At 51.5% G+C, this 18,527-nt stretch overlaps 1 protein-coding gene across 2 annotated transcripts in view; it reads right to left on the minus strand.

The window, feature by feature from the left end:
* Positions 1 to 18,309, minus strand: part of LOC148841595 (receptor tyrosine-protein kinase erbB-3-like) — a 37,371-nt gene extending 19,062 nt beyond the window's left edge. The window contains exons 1-13 of one of the 2 annotated variants that reach the window (XM_088917475.1): positions 18,147 to 18,309; positions 17,737 to 18,066; positions 7,702 to 7,859; positions 6,184 to 6,370; positions 5,230 to 5,355; positions 5,071 to 5,133; positions 4,336 to 4,454; positions 4,088 to 4,229; positions 3,138 to 3,251; positions 2,936 to 3,053; positions 1,821 to 1,894; positions 1,227 to 1,317; positions 946 to 963 (exon numbers count right to left, since the gene is read on the minus strand). In XM_088917475.1, coding sequence (XP_088773601.1) covers positions 946 to 963; positions 1,227 to 1,317; positions 1,821 to 1,894; positions 2,936 to 3,053; positions 3,138 to 3,251; positions 4,088 to 4,229; positions 4,336 to 4,454; positions 5,071 to 5,133; positions 5,230 to 5,355; positions 6,184 to 6,370; positions 7,702 to 7,859; positions 17,737 to 17,818 — 1,292 coding nt within the window. In that variant the 5' untranslated portion in view covers positions 17,819 to 18,066; positions 18,147 to 18,309. Of the gene's footprint in view, positions 1 to 945; positions 964 to 1,226; positions 1,318 to 1,820; positions 1,895 to 2,935; positions 3,054 to 3,137; positions 3,252 to 4,087; positions 4,230 to 4,335; positions 4,455 to 5,070; positions 5,134 to 5,229; positions 5,356 to 6,183; positions 6,371 to 7,701; positions 7,860 to 17,736; positions 18,067 to 18,146 lie in introns of those variants that run through there. The other variant, XM_088917466.1, reaches the window with a different exon arrangement.
* Positions 18,310 to 18,527: the final 218 nt, after the last annotated feature.

The raw sequence follows: 18,527 nt of genomic DNA on the forward strand, positions 1-18,527 counted from the left end.
AGGAGAGAGGGGAGAGGAGAGAGAGGAGAGAGGAGAGAGGGGAGAGGGGAGAGAGAGGAGAGAGAGGAGAGAGAGGAGAGAGAGGGGAGAGGGGAGAGGGGAGAGGGGAGAGAGAGGAGAGAGGAGAGAGGGGAGAGGGGAGAGGGGAGAGAGAGGAGAGAGGAGAGAGAGAGGAGAGGAGGGAGAGGAGAGAGAGGAGAGAGGAGAGAGGGGATAGAGAGAGGGGAGTGAGGGAGAGGAGAGAGGAGAAAGTGGGGGAGAGGAGGGAGACGGGGAGAGAGGGAGTGACAGGCAGAGAGAGAGGATTAAAGAGAAATAGTGTGAAAAAGGGTGGGTAGGTAAGAAAGACAGGAGAGTTGTCAGAAGATGAGGAGGATGGGAGAGAGACAGAACAGATTAGCTCTCTGCATAGCCAGCTTCTTTTTGTGGAAATAAACTGCAAACTGAAATATGACGAGCAGCTGGGGTGCAAAACACACACCTTCCCCAAACACAGCCTGGCCTCTAGTGAGCCCCTCAGACACCCCCCACACCCATGCATGTAAAGAGAGGCATTTCATCATAACAGAACGGAATCAATAAAGAGGCATAGAGTCAAATAAGAGCAAAGCAGTGTCACCCACCCCTGCCTGGGTCAGCTGCATAAAACACCTTCATTGTGAAATAGGGGTCTAGGAAGCTGAAGGCAGTGTGCTCACTGCACTCCAGGGCAAAACTGAGGGGAGACTGAGCTGAAGGGGTTTTATGTGGCTGTGCCCCAAGCCCTCAGACAGACCTCCTCTGTCCGTGAGCGGCTCTGACAGGGGTGTGCAAGTGCACGGCTAATTAGTTAATCAGTTAGTCAGGGTTAAAGGTGATTGGGAATTTGAGACTGTGATTGAGCAAATAAAAATGAATGAAGATCGTTTTGTGAAGAAAGAGATTCTTTGTTACAGTTTTACGTACCTCTTGGAGCTGATTCCTCTGGAGAGCAAGAATGCGGGGGAGAGGGGTAGAGGGAGTTAATGAGGAGAGAAAGGAGGAGAGCAAGAGAGAGATGTATTAGACACAATGCATTAGAGACATGCTGTATTGGGCCATTAGAGCAGAGACACAGAAAGATGGCGATGTGGACATGTTAGAAGACAGAGTACATATTGAATAGGAGGCAGATACACAGAGAGATCTACTGAAGACAGAGAGAAACCAGAGAGAGAGACAGGCTGCCGGCTTCAGTCCAGTCTTACTTGTACAGCGACCTGCCCTGGATGGTGGTGAGGTTGGAGAACACACTGAGGTCAGACAGTTTCTTGGGCCAGGACTGGATACTGAGGATATCTGACAACACATGGGCAGACCAGAGTCACTGACAGGCAATCTAGAGTCACAGACCAGAGACACAGATGCTCCAAAGTTACAGACAGGTAGACCAGAGACACAGACAGGCAGACCAGAGCTACAGGCAGAATGGAGACATAGATAGACAGTCGAGAGTCACAGAAAGACCAGAGACACAGACAGTCCAGAGTCACAGACACAACCGTTCAGAGTCACAGACAGACCAGAGTCACAGACAGGCAGACCAGAGACACAGACAATCGAGAGTCACAGACAGTCCAGAGTCACAGATAGGCAGACCAGAGACACAGACATACACTCCAGAGACACAGACAGTCCAGAGTCACAGACAGACCTGAGTCACAGACAGGCAGAACAGAAACACTGACAGTCCAGAGTCACAGACAGGCAGACCAGAGACAAAGACAGACAGTCTAGAGAAACAGATTGTCCAGAGTCACAGACAGACCAGAGACACAGACAGAACCGAGACACAGACACACCTGTTATTTCTTGGACAGTTCCAAAGACTTTGAGTTTCTCTGGATCAAGAGCGGAGATGTTGTGGTAAGGATCCCTGAAGAGAGAGGGAGAGCAGAAGTGCAGAAGAAAGGTTACAAACGAGAGGAGTACATTCTGCCCAACTAGCTCACTTAGTTGCTAGTAAGTGATCTGAGCGTCTTGTCCAGGAGACAAGGAGATGTCATACTGAGCTGCAGCTACGAGTTTCCCTCAGAATGTCTCCTCCCCAGGAGGACTGAAAGGATTCTGGCTGGTGTGAGACTTCTGGGATTAGATTTATGTTATTTTGTGGAAGACAGTTTCTCTAATCCCTGATTATTTCTCACAGCGTAGCAGAAAGCTCTTCTCTGTCTCTGCTTCTCCCTGCCGGCAGTGGGAGCACAGCCCGTCCTCTCTGGGCAGCCAGGTTGTGGTCACAAAGCCTATAGTTGATCAGGGTCTGCTTCTCCTGGTGGTCCCTCACTCTGGTCAGATACTCAACCAGCGCGTGTGGTCTGTTAGAGGCCAGGCGCCAATGTAGTAAACCGCGGTGTAGAGGTGGTAACACCACAGAAAACATCAGTGCCCATGGTCTCCCTCTTCGAGAGGCACTGGCAGCAGTGTGGAGCTGCAGGTGGGGTTCTGGCCTCAGACCTGGAAGGTTGTGGGATCAAATCGCAGGAGAGACACTGCTGTTGTACCCTCGAGTATACTAGTTCACCTGAACTGTGGCATTAAAAAACCCAGCTGTATAAAAGGGGGCAAATGTAAGTGGCTTTGGATGAAATTTTAGCTGAATATGACAGTCTTTCCTTGAGTACTGAGACTTCATACAAGTACGTAATTGGTCGTTCTTTCAGACCGGTTGTGAAACAAGACAACAAACAACACACAAGTGAAAGAGTGAAAGTACATTGGGGGCCGAGAGCAGGAGACACTTCATGAGGCTTTTAAGAAGTGTCTGGACAGGGCCCTCGGATCAATCAATCACTAGCAACTGAGTGAGCTAGTTAGAACCCAGGAGACAGAGAGCCAGCCTCTGAGATACTAGTGCAGCGCTCGTGCTGTAGACATCGTGCTCAGTGTTCACGCTGGACGGGGGCGGGAGGGGGCTCACCCGTTGATGCCGGTGGTGAGGAAGTGCAGGCTGCCCTGGATCTTGGTGCAGTTGATGAAGCTGTCGATGTTTCTGGAGTCCACTGTCTGCCTGTCGGGAGAGCCGGTGCCCATACAGACTGGGGAGAGAGGGGAGAGGGTGACGCCCTGGACACACCAGGCACACGGACGAGGGGATCTCTAGGGGGTGCAGGTGTAGGTACCTTTAGGGCACAGCCCCTTGCATGGCTCACACTGTTTCTGCCCGTTCTTATCCACCTCCTTCTTGTCAGTGGGGCAACTGCGCACACAGGAGCTACCGTCCACCACATAATTCTCTGAGGGAGAGAGGGAGAGGGGTGAGAGAGAGGAGCAGAGAGGGAGAGAGGAGTGAGAGAGAGGGACAGAGAGGGAGAGAGGGGGAGAGGGGCGAGAGAGAGGGGCAGAGAGGGAGAGAGGGGGAGAGGGGGAAAGAGTGGAATTTGACCAAGGTAAGAAACAGCAAACAGAAACAGACCCTGACGAAGTACAGGCTCAGTGACCACAGCCTGGCCATAGAAACTGGGCGACACAGGCAGACCTGGCTGTCCAGAGAGGACAGGCTGTGCTCCTACTGCCAGCGGGGAGACAGAGGTGCACTTCCTACTGCACTGTGACAGATACTCTGGGATTAGACAAACATTCTCCCTTAAATTCAGAAATCTAATCCCAGAGGTCCCCCACCTGCCAGAATCACAACAGGTCCCAATCCTACTGGGAGAGGGAGGAGGGAACTCAGTTGATCTGGCAGCCCAGTATGTGATCTCCTGTCACAGCCTGACGAACAGTGAGTCTGTCTCCCAGTAATGCTCCATATGTTTGTGTGCGAATGTCTTAGAATGTGCCCACATTGTAAATGTTTGTAGATGTTGTGTCAACTGTATCTGCTTTGGCAACACTGAAATTCATTGGTCATGCCAGTAATGCTCCTTGAATTGAATCGAGGAGGAGTGAGAGAGCAGAGAGGGAGATGGGGACAGCGGTCAGTATGTTATAGTGGTGGAATAGGCAGGGAGACAGTGGAACACAGAATAAGAGGAGAGCGATTCTCAATGGGACAAGTGGCGAGGAGGTGAGAGAGACAGAGAGAGGGGGCAGACAGGACTGGGAGGGAGAGGCAGGGGCAGTCACTCACTGGGGCACTGGGACACACAAATGGTGCCGTACTGGTACTTGGCACTGGGGTTGGGCTCCAACTGGAAGGTCTGCTTGTTGTAGATGAGAGGCTTGGGGCACTGGGGTACACAGGCCCCGGAGTCGTTGAAGTGACTGCAGGCCTGAAACACACAGACACACGGGATGTCTAGCAGGAGGAACAGAGCAGCACTGTGACACTGAGACCGGGTGAGGCAGTGTGAGTGTGCATGTGGGACATGGACTCACAAAGCAGTCTGTGTCATGGGGTCCCATGCACCCCCCAGCACACTCGACATGGCAACAGTCATTGGGGTCCCTCCCAAAACACCGGCTGTTGCACTGCGGGGCGCACACCGTCTTCGTCACTGCAGAGAGAGGGATACAGCCAGCTGAGAGACGCAGACAGGCAGAGGGGCTGACAGACGGGCAGGCAGACAGACACAGACAGTGAGATGGGCAGACAGACAGTGAGACAGAGAAACAGACACAGACAGGCAGACAGACAAAACAGACAGACATACAGACACAGACAGGCAGACAGGCAGGCAGACACAGACAGACAGGCACGCAGACACAGACAGGCAGACAGACACAGACAGACAGATGGGCAGACAGACACAGACAGGCAGACAGACAGACAGACAGACAGACAGACAGACAGACACAGACAGGCAGGCAGGCAGACACAGACAGGCAGGCAGACGAGACAGACAGACGGGCAGGCAGACACAGACAGGCAGACGGACACAGACAGGCAGGCAGGCAGACAGACAGACAGATGGGCAGACAGACAGACAGACAGACAGGCAGGCAGGCAGACACAGACAGGCAGGCAGACGAGACAGACAGACGGGCAGGCAGACACAGACAGGCAGACAGACACAGACAGGTGGACAGGCAGACACACACAGACAGGCGGACAGACAGACAGACACAGATGGGAAGACAGACAGACAGATGGGCAGGGAATCAGACACTCACAGATCTGACAGTTGTTCCTGGCTGGGCCCCAGCAGTTCTTCCCACACGCCTCGTGGCAGGGCTCTGGCAAGCAAGAGACATCGTCACCCCCACTGCTCCGCTCCGCGCCCTCCCCCCTTTCACCCCCCGGCCCTCCCAGTCCGGCTGCACGGCACTCACTGGTCTCCCCGTTTTGTTTGATGGTGATCTCGGCACTGGGGTCCCTCACGATGTCTATCCAGTTCACCTGCTCTACGTAGCTCAGATACTTGTTGTTCTGGATGGAGACCCCCCCCTCCAGGATCTCTGTGGGACAGACAGTGTTACGCAGGCCTGGTCCCCCTCAGGCCGGCTTCGCCCTACCTGTCCCGCTGCGCTGCACACCTGTGCAGGTCAGCAGTGTATCCCGTATGATGGTGTGTCCGGTGGGAAGCTGCTCCCTCTCTCTGCCCTGTGTCACACTCCTCATCCCTCCTCTTCTCTTTCTGTGGACCGTTACTCCTGATACTGCTCCTCTGTTAAAGAACAACCCTCCCCTCTTTCCTCTCTTTCACACTCACTCTCTCCCTCCTCTTCTCTGTCTGTGGGCTGTTACTCCTGACGCCCCTCCCTCCTCTTCTCTGTCTGCGGGCTGTTACTCCTGACGCCCCTCCCTCCTCTTCTCTGTCTGCGGGCTGTTACTCCTGACGCCCCTCCCTCCTCTTCTCTGTCTGCGGGCTGTTACTCCTGACGCCCCTCCCTCCTCTTCTCTGTCTGTGGGCTGTTACTCCTGACGCCCCTCCCTCCTCTTCTCTGTCTGCGGGCTGTTACTCCTGACGCCCCTCCCTCCTCTTCTCTGTCTATGGGCTGTTACTCCTGACGCCCCTCCCTCCTCTTCTCTGTCTGCGGGCTGTTACTCCTGACGCCCCTCCCTCCTCTTCTCTGTCTGCAGGCTCTTACTCCTGACGCCCCTCCCTCCTCTTCTCTGTCTGCAGGCTGTTACTCCTGACGCCCCTCCCTCCTCTTCTCTGTCTGTGGGCTGTTACTCCTGACGCCCCTCCCTCCTCTTCTCTGTCTGAGGGCTGTTACTCCTGACGCCCCTCCCTCCTCTTCTCTGTCTGTGGGCTCTTACTCCTGACGCCCCTCCCTCCTCACCTGTCAGGTGCGTGAAGCCCAGCTCTCTCAGGCCCTGCGGCCCGTCCTTCTGGTAGTTGACCATCACGGCCAGGGCGTACTTGTCCTCGTACAGCGTGGTGCCGCGGATCACACGCAGCTCGCCCAGCGGCAGCGAGGAGAACTGGTTGATCGCGATCAGGACGTAGCCCGTCACCTCCCGGATGGACTGAGAGGGGAAAAAACAGTTTCAATGAATGAAAAAACGATTTATTTTACAATGAACTAGTTTAGTCTTTTTTTTTAGTATAATCAGTTTTTAGCATGGTCAATTTTAGTATGATGATAATGAAATAATATCGTTAATAACATTGAGTGTTATACCAGTTTCATTCCATTTAGTTTAATTTCAGTTATTATAGATGTACACCAGATCTATTTAGATTATTGCTGTTGTTACAGCTTTAGGTGACTAGGAAGTGCCTCTCAGAGTTTAGGTAAAGTTTGTGACACCTGGCACTTCCAGCTCCAAAGCAGAGAGGATGTTTGCTGATGTGGGGGGTCCCTTGAGCAGAAACAACTGTGAGCTTTACCTTGGCATAGCTAAGTAAATTGTGGGTTAATGATTGTCAAGGAGCAGGACAGGTACACATCATATAAGATCACATGAAGAGCACAGAGCAGACAACAAGAAGCAGGGAAAGACAAAGAAGACAAAGAGAGACAAGAAAGGAGTCAGGAGGAGTCGGGACTGAAGCTCGCACCAGGCAAGAGCCCCTACTTCACGATCATCCAAACCGACCCTGACTGGAGCCAAGTGTCTGAACCTTGCTGGAGAGAGCTGCTATTCTGTGTTTTGGGTAAAAGATACCTCGGTGAGAGACGTCTTTCCTGCTTAGGGTGCATTTTTAGAATAGGGAGATAGGCTCCCATTTATTTTGTGGCATCCGGGGTGCAGGGAGAGAGAGATTTAACTGCAGGTTGTATTGCATTTATTTAGAAAGTTATCTTATCTCTTATTTGGTATTAAGGGTTTAATACTTGGTAGAAGTCTGGGTTTTCTGACTGATGAGGATGTTAGGCCTCTGATGTGCCTTGCTTGTACATACTGTAAATGTGTTTTGTTGTGTGTGGTGTAGTGTTTGTATTGTCATCATTAAATAATATTGGTTTAACCCAGTGTGCCTGGATTATTGCTCTTCTCACCAAAGCTGTGCCAGAGAATAAAGAATTCACGTGCCTCTAATTATACCAAGCGCTCGGGTATATTCCAGATAAAGCACTTACAAGTTGGGGGTTATGAACATTTATTTTACTTATTGACTAAATTGCTCAGTCAATTCCTGGTTTTCACAATTTTCGTACCCTCCCATACGTAACACTGTTATTATTATTGTGCTATTATCACAGTGTTGGTCCCATCACTGCACTTTTATCAGAGTATTTCAGAAAGGCTCATAATTCAATATGGTTCATAATTTTCTAATATGGTTGTTTTTTGTGACGATTATATCCCTGTTTTCAGCTCTTTAGCAGTAGTGCCTCAGTGGCGCCCCCTACCCTCAGGAAGCTGAAGTTGCGGTTGTGCTCCATCTGTGTGATCTCCAGGTTGCCCATGATGATCTCACAGCCGCTGTACAGCTTCTCCATGATCTCGTACTGCAGGTTGGAGTCTCCCGTCACACTCAGGCCATTCTGGGTGCCAGAGCACACTGACACTGAGAGAGAGAGACAGAGAGACAGGGAGAGGTGACAGTGAAACCAGTTAAATCCACACTGAAGACTCCAGAGCTTCTCGAGGGTTCTGTAGCGTTAAGTGCACCATAGTGGGTGAGTCCAGAGCCCTAAACAGATCTCTGCACTGTCCCCAGAGATGAGAATGCACCCCATTATCTCCTGGAGAGACAGAGGGGTTTTGTGTGAGTGTGTGCTCACCCTCTCTCTGAGGAATGTGCCCTGAGCCCCTGGGGCAGGACAGAGGGACTCTCTGTCACAGAGGCGAGGAGAACTGCACATCCTGCACAGCCCCTGAGCACAGCACCACCAAAGAGCAGCAGAGAAGTGTGTGTCTGGGGTGTCTGGAGTGACTGGAGTCTCTGGGGTGTCTGGAGTATCTGAAGTGTCTGGAGTATCTGGGGGGTCTGGGGTGTCTATTGTGTCTGGCGTATCTGGGGTGTCTATTGTGTCTGGAGTGTCTGGGGTGTCTGAAGTGTTTATTGTGTCTGGAGTATCTGGGGTGTCTGGAGTGTCTCAGGGTGTCTGGAGTGTCTGGGGTATCTGGAGTGACTTGGGGTGTCTATTGTCTATTGGGGTGTCTATTGTGTTTGGAGTGTCTGGTGTGTCTGGGGTGTCTAATGTGTCTGAAGTGTCTGGAGTATCTGAGGTGTCTATTGTGTCAGGGGTGTCTGGAGTGTCTCAGGGTGTCTGGAGAGTCTCAGGGTGTCTGGAGTGTCGGGGGTGTCTCGGGGTGTCTACTGTGTCTGGAGTGACTGGAGTGTCTATTGTGTCTGGAGTGACTGGGGTGTCTTGGGGTGTCTATTGTGTCTGGAGTGACTGGGGTGTCTATTGTGTCTGGGGTGACTAGAGTGTCTGGGGTGTCTGGAGTGTCTTTTGTGTCTGGAGTGACTGGGGTGTCTGGAGTGACTGGGGTTAATGGGGTGTCTATTGTGTCTGGAGTGACTGGGGTGTCTATTGTGTCTGGGGTGACTGGGGTGTCTGGGTTGTCTGGAGTGACTGGGGTTAATGGGGTGTCTATTGTGTCTGGAGTGACTGGAGTGACTGGGGTGTCTATTGTGTCTGGAGTGACTGGGGTGGCTGGGGTGTCTGGAGTGACTGGGATGTCTATTGTGTCTGGAGTGACTGGAGCGTCTGAGGTGTCTGGGGTGACTGGGGTATCTGGGGTGTCTGGGGTGACAGGAGTGACTGGAGAATGGCACTGTGCCTGGTGTGTGGCCCTGAATCTAGCATGTTCCAGCATTTTCTGAGTAGAGCTAGAGGATCATTAACTAAGTGGTCAATGATTAACTTCCTGGTGGGGGAGCTAATGTCACCCAGCAGGAGACCCTGCATTTATTAGTGGTCAATTTTAAAATAAAATTGAAATTGAAAGTTGGAATAGTTCTGAAATTATCTTTGGTAAAACATGATGAAATGCACAGTCAAATGTAATAAAGCAGACAGAAGTTATGTTAAAAGCACAGAGGTCCAGTAGAGTTAAACATGATCCATAACTTTGGAAAGCTCTTCCAAGTACAGTGCAAGCACGAGTGATCGTGTTACCACTATTCCTACAAGAAACAGACAAATTCCCCGACCAAGAGCCGCGAGGGAATCAGGGCAGCTGCTCCTGCTTGTGCAGTGCAGGGTGCGAGTGTCAGGTGTTGCTGAGCCTGCACTGATTGGGAAGAATCAAGGCCACACGCGCGTGTGGCGCCAATGTAGGCTGCTGTTTCCAGGAGCTGCCAGGCCAGCTCAGCGATGCGGAAGAGCCGGTGTGTTTACTAGCTCCTGCCTTCTGCCCCCACCTGTCTTCCTGGCACCCAGAGCAGCCCGAACACTCTTGCAGCTTACTCCTCCTTGCCACGGCACACTGAATGACCTCTGCTGCTTGCAGTGTGCACTTACTTTGCTTTGACATAGCTGCATCACAGTTTGTCATACCATAATACTGCTTTGTTCTCTGTTCAACATGATTTCACTGTGCTTTATTCTGTGTTCACTATGATTTCACTGTGCTTTATTTTGTGTTCACTATGATTTCACTGTGCTTTTTTGTGTTCACTACGATTTCACTGTTTTACTCTGTATCCACTATGATTTCACTGTGCTTTAGTCTGTGCGCACTACTATTCAATTCAATTCAATTCAAGGTGCTTTATTAGCATGACCGATGGGTACAATCAGTGTTGCCAAAGCAAATGAAAGTAATGATATTTACATTAAACAAAACAAAAAATAAAAGTAAAATAAAATCTACAGACATATTACAGGCATTTACAACAAAGACATATCATCAAATATTTACATATCCTGTAAACAGATGGAGCATTATTGGGAGACAGACTCACTGTTCCTCAGGCTGTGACAGGAGATCACATACTGGGCTGCCAGTTCAACTGAGTTCCCTCCTCCCTCTCCCAGTAGGATTGGGACCCGTTGTGATTCTGGCAGGTGGGGGACCTCTGGGATTAGATTTCTGAATTTAAGGGAGAATGTTTCTCTAATCCCAGAGTATCTGTCACAGTGCAGTAGGAAGTGCACCTCTGTCTCTATTTCTCCCCGCTGGCAGTGGGAGCTATACTATTTCACTATACTTTACTTTGTGTTCACTGCGATTTCACTATTCTTTACTGCACTCACTATGAATTCACTGTGGTTTACACTGTGTTTGCGGTTAATTCACTGTGCTTTACTGTGCACATTGTGATTTGCTCTGCACATGATCAAATCAAAACACATGACAGCTGGGCAGCAGGACACTGGAGCAGTTAAGGTCAATTTTCTGTCATAAATGCAAACAAGTATAGATGCAAGTATTGTTTCAATGTTGTTTGTAACATGGAGGAGGCACATCTAGAGGGCTGTTTATCAGTTCATTGAAAACAGGGAACCACAGAGACCAGTGTCTGTTCTACAGAAGGCAGCTCTCTGGCAGTGTTGGGCCAGCAGGCTGACGCAAGACTAAGGGCTGACGCAGCACAGACTCAGAATGGCAGTGATGTTCTGTCAAACCCAGAGTCAAGGCGAAGACAACAGAGAGCCAGCTATCCATGCTGTGGATGTTCAAGGGGCAGCGGGGGTCTCGTTCTGGACTGGAACAGAAAGAGCATTGTGGAGTGGCGTGGGGCGGCTGTGAATGTGGCAGTGTGTTCCAGGGCTGTAATCTCTGCCTGAGAAATGCCCCCGGGCTGCTGCCAAGGCTCAGGCCAGAGCTGGAACAATGGGGCAAGTGTGAGAGGGCCAGTGTGTCAGACAGGCAGGGGAGCGAGCCAGGACACAGATAGCCTGCTATCTGCAGAACAGCACCCCACCTCCCCCCAAGTACCCCCACCTTACCACTCTTCTTTCCAGCAGCACTCGTAGACAGTAACACACTCAGGCAACACTCTCACAGTAACACACTGCAACACTCACACAACACACTGCAACACTCTCACACAGTAACACACTGCAACACTCACACAGTAACACACTGCAACACTCTCACACAGTAACACACTGCAACACTCACACAGTAACATTCTCAGGCACATTGCAACACTCACACAGTAACACACACACTAACACACTGCAACACTCTCACACAGTAACACACACAGTAACACACTGCAACACTCTCACAATAACAGACAGAGTAACACACTGCAACACTCACAATAACACACACAGTAACACACTGCAACACTCACAATAACACACACAGTAACACACTGCAACACTCTCACACAACACACTACAACACTCACACAGTAACACTCTCAGGCACATTGCAACACTTACACAGTAACACACCGCAACACTCACAGTAACACTCACAGTAACACACACAGTAACACACACAGTAACACACTGCAACACTCACACAGTAACACACTCAGGCACATTTCAACATCCAAACAGACAGACTGCAACACTCTCACACAGTAACACACACAGACACACCACAACACTCACACAGTAACACTGTGGCGGAGTGGTGGCTCTGTAGCTAAGGACCTGCGCCTGTGGCTGGAAGGTTGCCGGCTCAAATCCCGTAGCTGGCAGAGGAATCCTACTCTGTTGGGCCCCTGAGCAAGGCCCCTAACCCCAGGTGCTCCAGGGGTGCTGTACACTGGCTGACCCTGCACTCTGACCCCAAGCTTCTCTCTCCCTGCCTTTGTGTCTCATGGAGAGCAAGCTGGGGTATGTGAAAAGACAAATTCCTAATGCAAGAAATTGTACACTGTATATGGTCAATAAAGTTATGTTATGTTATGTTAACACACACAGACACACCGCAACACTCTCACTCAGTAACAAACAGACGGCTCTCTCTTTAATTCTCCAGCAGTGGGCCTGTACGCTGTCTACAAACACACACTGTCTGCAGACAGTGTGTCTACACACTGAGACCCATGTGGTCCTATCAGAAAGTAAACAGATGAGCTGAATCCTTTCCTGCACAGTCAAGCTCGACCAGGGCGCTGCAGAACTGAAGCCAGGCTTTCAGAAGAGCCTCTTCCATCTCATTCTCATTCGTCAGCGTGGAAAAAAGCACAGAGCAAAATTAACAGGAGGTTCCCTTATTTTCTCCTACTGACGCTCCAGCACTTTACTTTAGTTACCACGCTCCTACTTCCATTTCACTGAAATGGTTTAACTAATGTGTCTTCTGCAAAAAAACCCCAGCTCATTAGCTAGAAAATCCAGCCCCAGGCTCGTGCTGCGCTGCGCGGTGCGGTGCGCAGTGGTGCTCTGGAGCCACACAGACACGGGCTGAGAGCGCACCAGGGTGCAGCTGTAGTGTTCATTCACTCCTCTCTAACTGACACACAGAACAAGCAGGACTCATGGGAGCAATCGAAACAAGGAGAGAGTAAACAGAAACTTGGCTGGAGTGCCAGGTGATTACTGCATACCTGCTGACACTCTCACACACACACACTGACGCACAGCTCTGATTCCCACACACACACACTGACGCACAGCTCTGATTCTCACACATGTATGCACTGACAACTCTGATCCTCTCACACACACACTGACACACACCTCTGATTCTCACACACACACACTGACACACACCTCTGATTCTCACACACACACACTGACGCACAGCTCTGATTCTCACACACACACACTGACGCACAGCTCTGATTCTCACACATGTATGCACTGACAACTCTGATCCTCTCACACACACACTGATACACAACTTTGATTCTTACACACACTGATGCACAGCTCTGATTATCACACAAACAACTTTATCACATAGTCACATAGTGACAAACTCCGATTCCCACACACAATCTGACAACTCTTATTCTCTCACACACTGAAAAACAACTCTGATCCTCACACACAAACTGACATGTAGCTCTGATTTTCTAACACACATTGATACACACACTGACAGTCTGCTCTGATCCTCACACACACTGATATACACAGACATGCAGCTCTGATTTTCTCAGACGCATTGACGCAAGGCTCTGAATCACACACACTCACTGATGCACAGCTCTCATTCTCACACACACTGACACATAGCTCTGATCGTCACACACACAGACACACAGCTCTGATCGTCACACACACTGACACGTAGCTCTGATCGTCACACACACCGACACACAGCTCTGATCCTCACACACACCGACACACAGCTCTGATTGTCACACACACTGACACGTAGCTCTGATCCTCACACACACCGACACACAGCTCTGATCGTCACACACACTGACACGTAGCTCTGATTCTAACAATCAGATCCTGTGTTATTTTTTAAATCTGACTAATGCTACTACCAATAAAATTGTAACTGAACTCAGCTAATAAACCTGGGCTTTGTTCTAGATGAAGGGGACTGATAAGATGTGCTTTAATTGTCTGTCTTTCACAATAAGTGGTATTAAAGGTTACATCTGATTCTACAGACAGGTAGAGACAGTAAGACAGACAGGAGAACTGACAAGCAGACAGGAAGACAGACTTACAGACTGTACACAGACAGACGGGGCAGAGGAAGTTTTTTTAAGGGACGGACATTCAATAGTGTTTTCCTGTTCGTTCACTGACTTTTCTTCTGTTTCTTGGAATTCAAGCAGAGTCAACTTGTTGTTGTCCTTTGTCCCTGATGGAGCGTGAGGAATCTGCGCTGCGGCGACAGGTTCTCTGCGCAGGAGCAGCCACGTTCGTGCCCCGGGGCACGACGGAGGAGTCACCGGCCTCGCCCGCGAAGTTCCTGGAACTCCTCGCCTACTCCCCCTTTCCCACTGGTCTGCCCAAACGGAACATTGCAGCTCCCACCAGGATCACCAGTCGAGACGCTGGCTCAAGCGGTCACTGCTGGCCACTGCGGTGCAGCGCAGAGACAGTTCATGGGGGTGGGGGGGCACATCTGCGCTGATTTCCTGCGCTCAGGGCATTAACTTCACAGGAACGGCAAGGCTGTTCCTGTTAAGTACTGAAGCCCACAAAACCAGATCTGTGGTTGCCATTAGCTCATGAACCTGAGGATCTCATTCAGCCATTTCTTTGTAGGATCTCAGGGAGTCTACCTCAAAACGCTTGTTCCAAGCTCCTCCCTCTCTTTGTGTAAAGTGACATCTGCTGATCTCTGTCTATGGTGCACAAACCCGTTACGAAAACACAGCCACAAAAGTAGTTAAGTGATTTTTAAGTGTGGAGTTCACGTCACAGCAGCTCCAGTAAAACCACAGCAAACAAGAACTACCGCACACACCTGTTGCCAGTGGATGCAGAGCCACAACAGGGCAAGCTACAGAACTGGAGACCTACAACGTTTCCTTTTCGCCCAGGGATTGACGCAGGGCCAGGTGGGAGGACCAGAGGAGTGAAGTGATAATAATACCTGCTCTGTCCAAAGAGCTCTCTTGCCTCCTCACCTGACACTGGGTCTGCTGTACAGCAGGGCTGGGCTTCTGCAGCCAGCAGAACTTTAGCACATAACCCCTGCAGTAACGTTGTACAGCAGGCGGCTATAAGATTTTTATGACAGGAATAACAGCCCTTTCACCAGCTGAAGAGCCAGGCATGAACAATCTCAGCCTCTCACTCCCAGGGCCTGAGTACCCCTGAGTACCCACTGCACCCCTCTGGACAAGGTCCCGAGAGGCAGAGAGGCAGAGGTTTCAGTGTTCATATTCTTTCAACACACAGATTAATAAACTATAAAATTTAAAAGCAGAAGGACAGAAAAACATCAGTCCCTGTTTCCCATTAATGCTCTGAGCAGGTGTGAATGTGGGTCAACACACACACAGCAATCGTAATGCATTGCCACCATCCTTACTTGGACTAAAACACAGGCTGTCTCTCCCACGGCAGACAGTGGTCAGTATGGGGGTGTCTCTCCTTTCTGCTGGAGAGAGAGGGGTGACGCTGGCTGCCCCAGGGCACTCTGGGAAGGTTCAGCAAGGGAGGTGTCGCGTAGGCAGTCGGACCCCAAGTTCTGCGCACCGTCTCGGACCCACCTCTGCTAGGACTGGCCATCCTAGCACAGCCTAACACATCCAAACACCACACCTGCCTTGCTGAACCTTCCCAGAGTGCCCCGGGGCAGCCAGCGCCACCCCTCTCTCGGCAGTACGAGGGAGAGGCGCCCCCATACTGACCACTGTCTGCAGGGGTCACTGATATCTGGGGCCCTGTTTGACCTGTGACCTCCTCTCCTGAGGCTAGGCCTCTCGAGGTGGAAGCTCAGCCAGGAGATTTTGGTGCGGTTCCCTCACAACATTCCCAGTGAGGGACAGGACTTGAACCCCGACTCCCACACAGGCTCATGGGGGGGCTGCTCAGACACTGCGAGGCCGTGGCTGGGAGTTGTCGGACCGGAAACTCGGCCAGGCTGAGGGAGTGGCTACAGTCGATTGCTGTGGCTTCATTAATCTGCTGCTGCCCCCACCCAGGCTGAGTCACGCAGAAGGGCCCCAGATAGTCTGCCCTCCGCACTGCCTGCGCGTTCGCCGGGAACCAGACACACCTTCCGTCTCTCCAGGCTGTGAAGAGTGAAGGAACCTGGGGACTGGCTGGGCCATCGGCCCCTCAGCACAGGCAGGAGGCCTGAGGAGGGCAGCAAGAATGTGCCCTGCAGGAGCAGCAGAGCAAACAGGCTGAGCCAGGGAACAGGTCTGTCACTGCTGAGCACACACACACACACTGATAGACACGCTCACTCTGATAGACACACACAGTGATACACACACTCACACGGATAGATAGACACACACACTGATACACACACACTCAATCTGATAGATAGACACACACTGATACACACACTCACTCTGATAGACACACTGATAAACACACTCTGATAGACACACACACTGATACACACTCACTCTGATAGATAGACACACACACACTGATAGACACACTCTCTCTGATAGACACACTGATAAACACACTCTGATAGACACACACACTGATACACACTCACTCTGATAGATAGACACACACACTGATAGACACACTCTCTCTGATAGACACACTGATAAACACACTCTGATAGACACACACACTGATACACAAACTCACTCTGATAGACACACACAGATAAACACACTCACTCTGAATACACACTCACTGATAGACACTCACTCTGATAGACACACACACACTCACTCCGATACACACACTCACTGATAGACACTCACTCTGATAGACACACACACTGATACACACTCTCTCTGATAGATAGACACACACTGATAGACACTCTCTCTGATAGACACATTCACTCTGATAGACACACTGATAAACTCACTCTGATAGACACACACGTGGATACACAAACTCACTTTGATAGACACATACAGATAAACACACTCACTCTGATACACACACTCACTGATAGACACTCACTCTGATAGACACACACACTGATACACACTCTCTCTGATAGATAGACACACACACTGATAGACACTCTCTCTGATAGACACATTCACTCTGATAGACACACTGATAAACTCACTCTGATAGACACACACAGATAAACACACTCACTCTGATAGACACACACACTCACTCTGATAGACACACTGATAAACACACAGACACACCGATGGGCTGAAATCCAGACAGCTCTCACACACAACAGCTCGAGAGGTTTACCGAGCGAGTGGAATATCTCGCGCACCTCTGAGAGGATCCGTCACGAGTTCTCCGAGACCCCGTTGTTCATGTGGACACACGGGCCCCCGGTTCTCTATCGCCTGAGAGTGGGGTGTCCCTCTGTCCGTCAGCCCTTCTGTCAGTGACCTCTGAGTGAGTTTACGTGTACAAAGTCCACGGCTGTCAGAACTCCTCGCATACCGAGTCAGACAGAGGTCCCCCGAGGACGCGGGGCGGGCGGTGACGGCTCAGGAGCTCCCGGGGACCTGTCAAACCCCGGGGCTCAAGGGAACCCCCCGGCAGCGCCTCGTCAGCCTGTCCCGCAGCCCGGCTGCCTCACCCGGCACAACACAAGGCACACACCAAGCCAGCCAGGCCCGCTGACGTCTCACGGAGGGGCTCCGTCCCTCCGCACTTTACCGGTCGCCATTCCCCGGAACATTATCAGCCACGACGGGAACGGCAGAGCAGCACCCTCCGGGGAACACGCGTCCTTCTTTTTTAGCTAGAAAGGTCAAGTGTTGTGTCGCTGAAGAGGGATTTTGACGCCTGGCTCTGTCCCCCGAGTCATTCCCCTTTGCGGAAGGGGAGCAGGTCACCCCCGGGAGGGGGCGGCAGGTGGATGCGGACCGCACGAGGAAGTGTGGGTTCCAGCGCTACTAAATCACAGCGCCGGCACGCGGAGCGCAGAGCAGCGGGGGGGGCACGAGGGCACGAGCTGTGGGTCCTGCGGGACAGCAGGTCTCTTACCTTCGTGGGACTGCGCGCGAGCGGGCTGTCCGGTCCACAGCAGCGCCAGGCACACTGCGAGCACCTGCCGGCAGAGCGCCATCCGCCCGGACTGGACTGGACTGGACTGCAGCGGAGTGGCCGGGCCGGGCGGGTCAGGGGTGCATGTCGAGCCGGAACAGACGCTGTGTCCCGACTCCCTCTTCCCCTCTCCCGTCCCTTCTAGATCCCAGGCTCGCAAGGTGCGTTCCCAGACCGAATTCCAGGAGTTATCCGCTTTTAGCTTCCTGGTGTATTCTTTGTTCCCCGTAGTATTTATGTGCCCGTCTCCAGGTGTGCCTGCCTCGCAGCCTGAGAGAACAGCGAAAAACCCTCAATCCACCTGAACTGGTTTCGGTTCCAGACTGACGGCGGCAGGCAGGCTCTCTCACGTGTGTCTCCTGGTAACCCCAGACTGACAGGGGTGAGAAACAGCAGCAGCAGCAGCAGCAACAACAACAACAACAGATCCGAGTGCGAGCAGTAATAGTAACGACGGACTTCCCGGTGACTCCTCGGCGCGGCGGTCCGAGGCAATCCGCCACAAGCTGATCCAGAAAGTTGTGAAGCGCGACACCCCCGCTCCACTCCCTTAGTATAAAACAGCGCAGCCGGGGCGCTGATTGGTCGGGCCGCTGGCCCGAGCCGCCAATCGGCACCAGCGTCGTGGGAGCGCTGCGAAGCCTGGCTGAGGCGGGCGCGTAGGGTCCGTCGGGCTGTGAGGCTACAAATCAAAGGTGTAGGCGATTTAAAAAATATATATATGTCACAGG

The sequence above is a fragment of the Atractosteus spatula genome, chromosome 1, assembly GCF_055471065.1.
Source record: "Atractosteus spatula isolate fAtrSpa1 chromosome 1, fAtrSpa1.hap1, whole genome shotgun sequence".
In the NCBI taxonomy this organism is placed as follows: Eukaryota; Metazoa; Chordata; class Actinopteri; order Semionotiformes; family Lepisosteidae; genus Atractosteus; species Atractosteus spatula.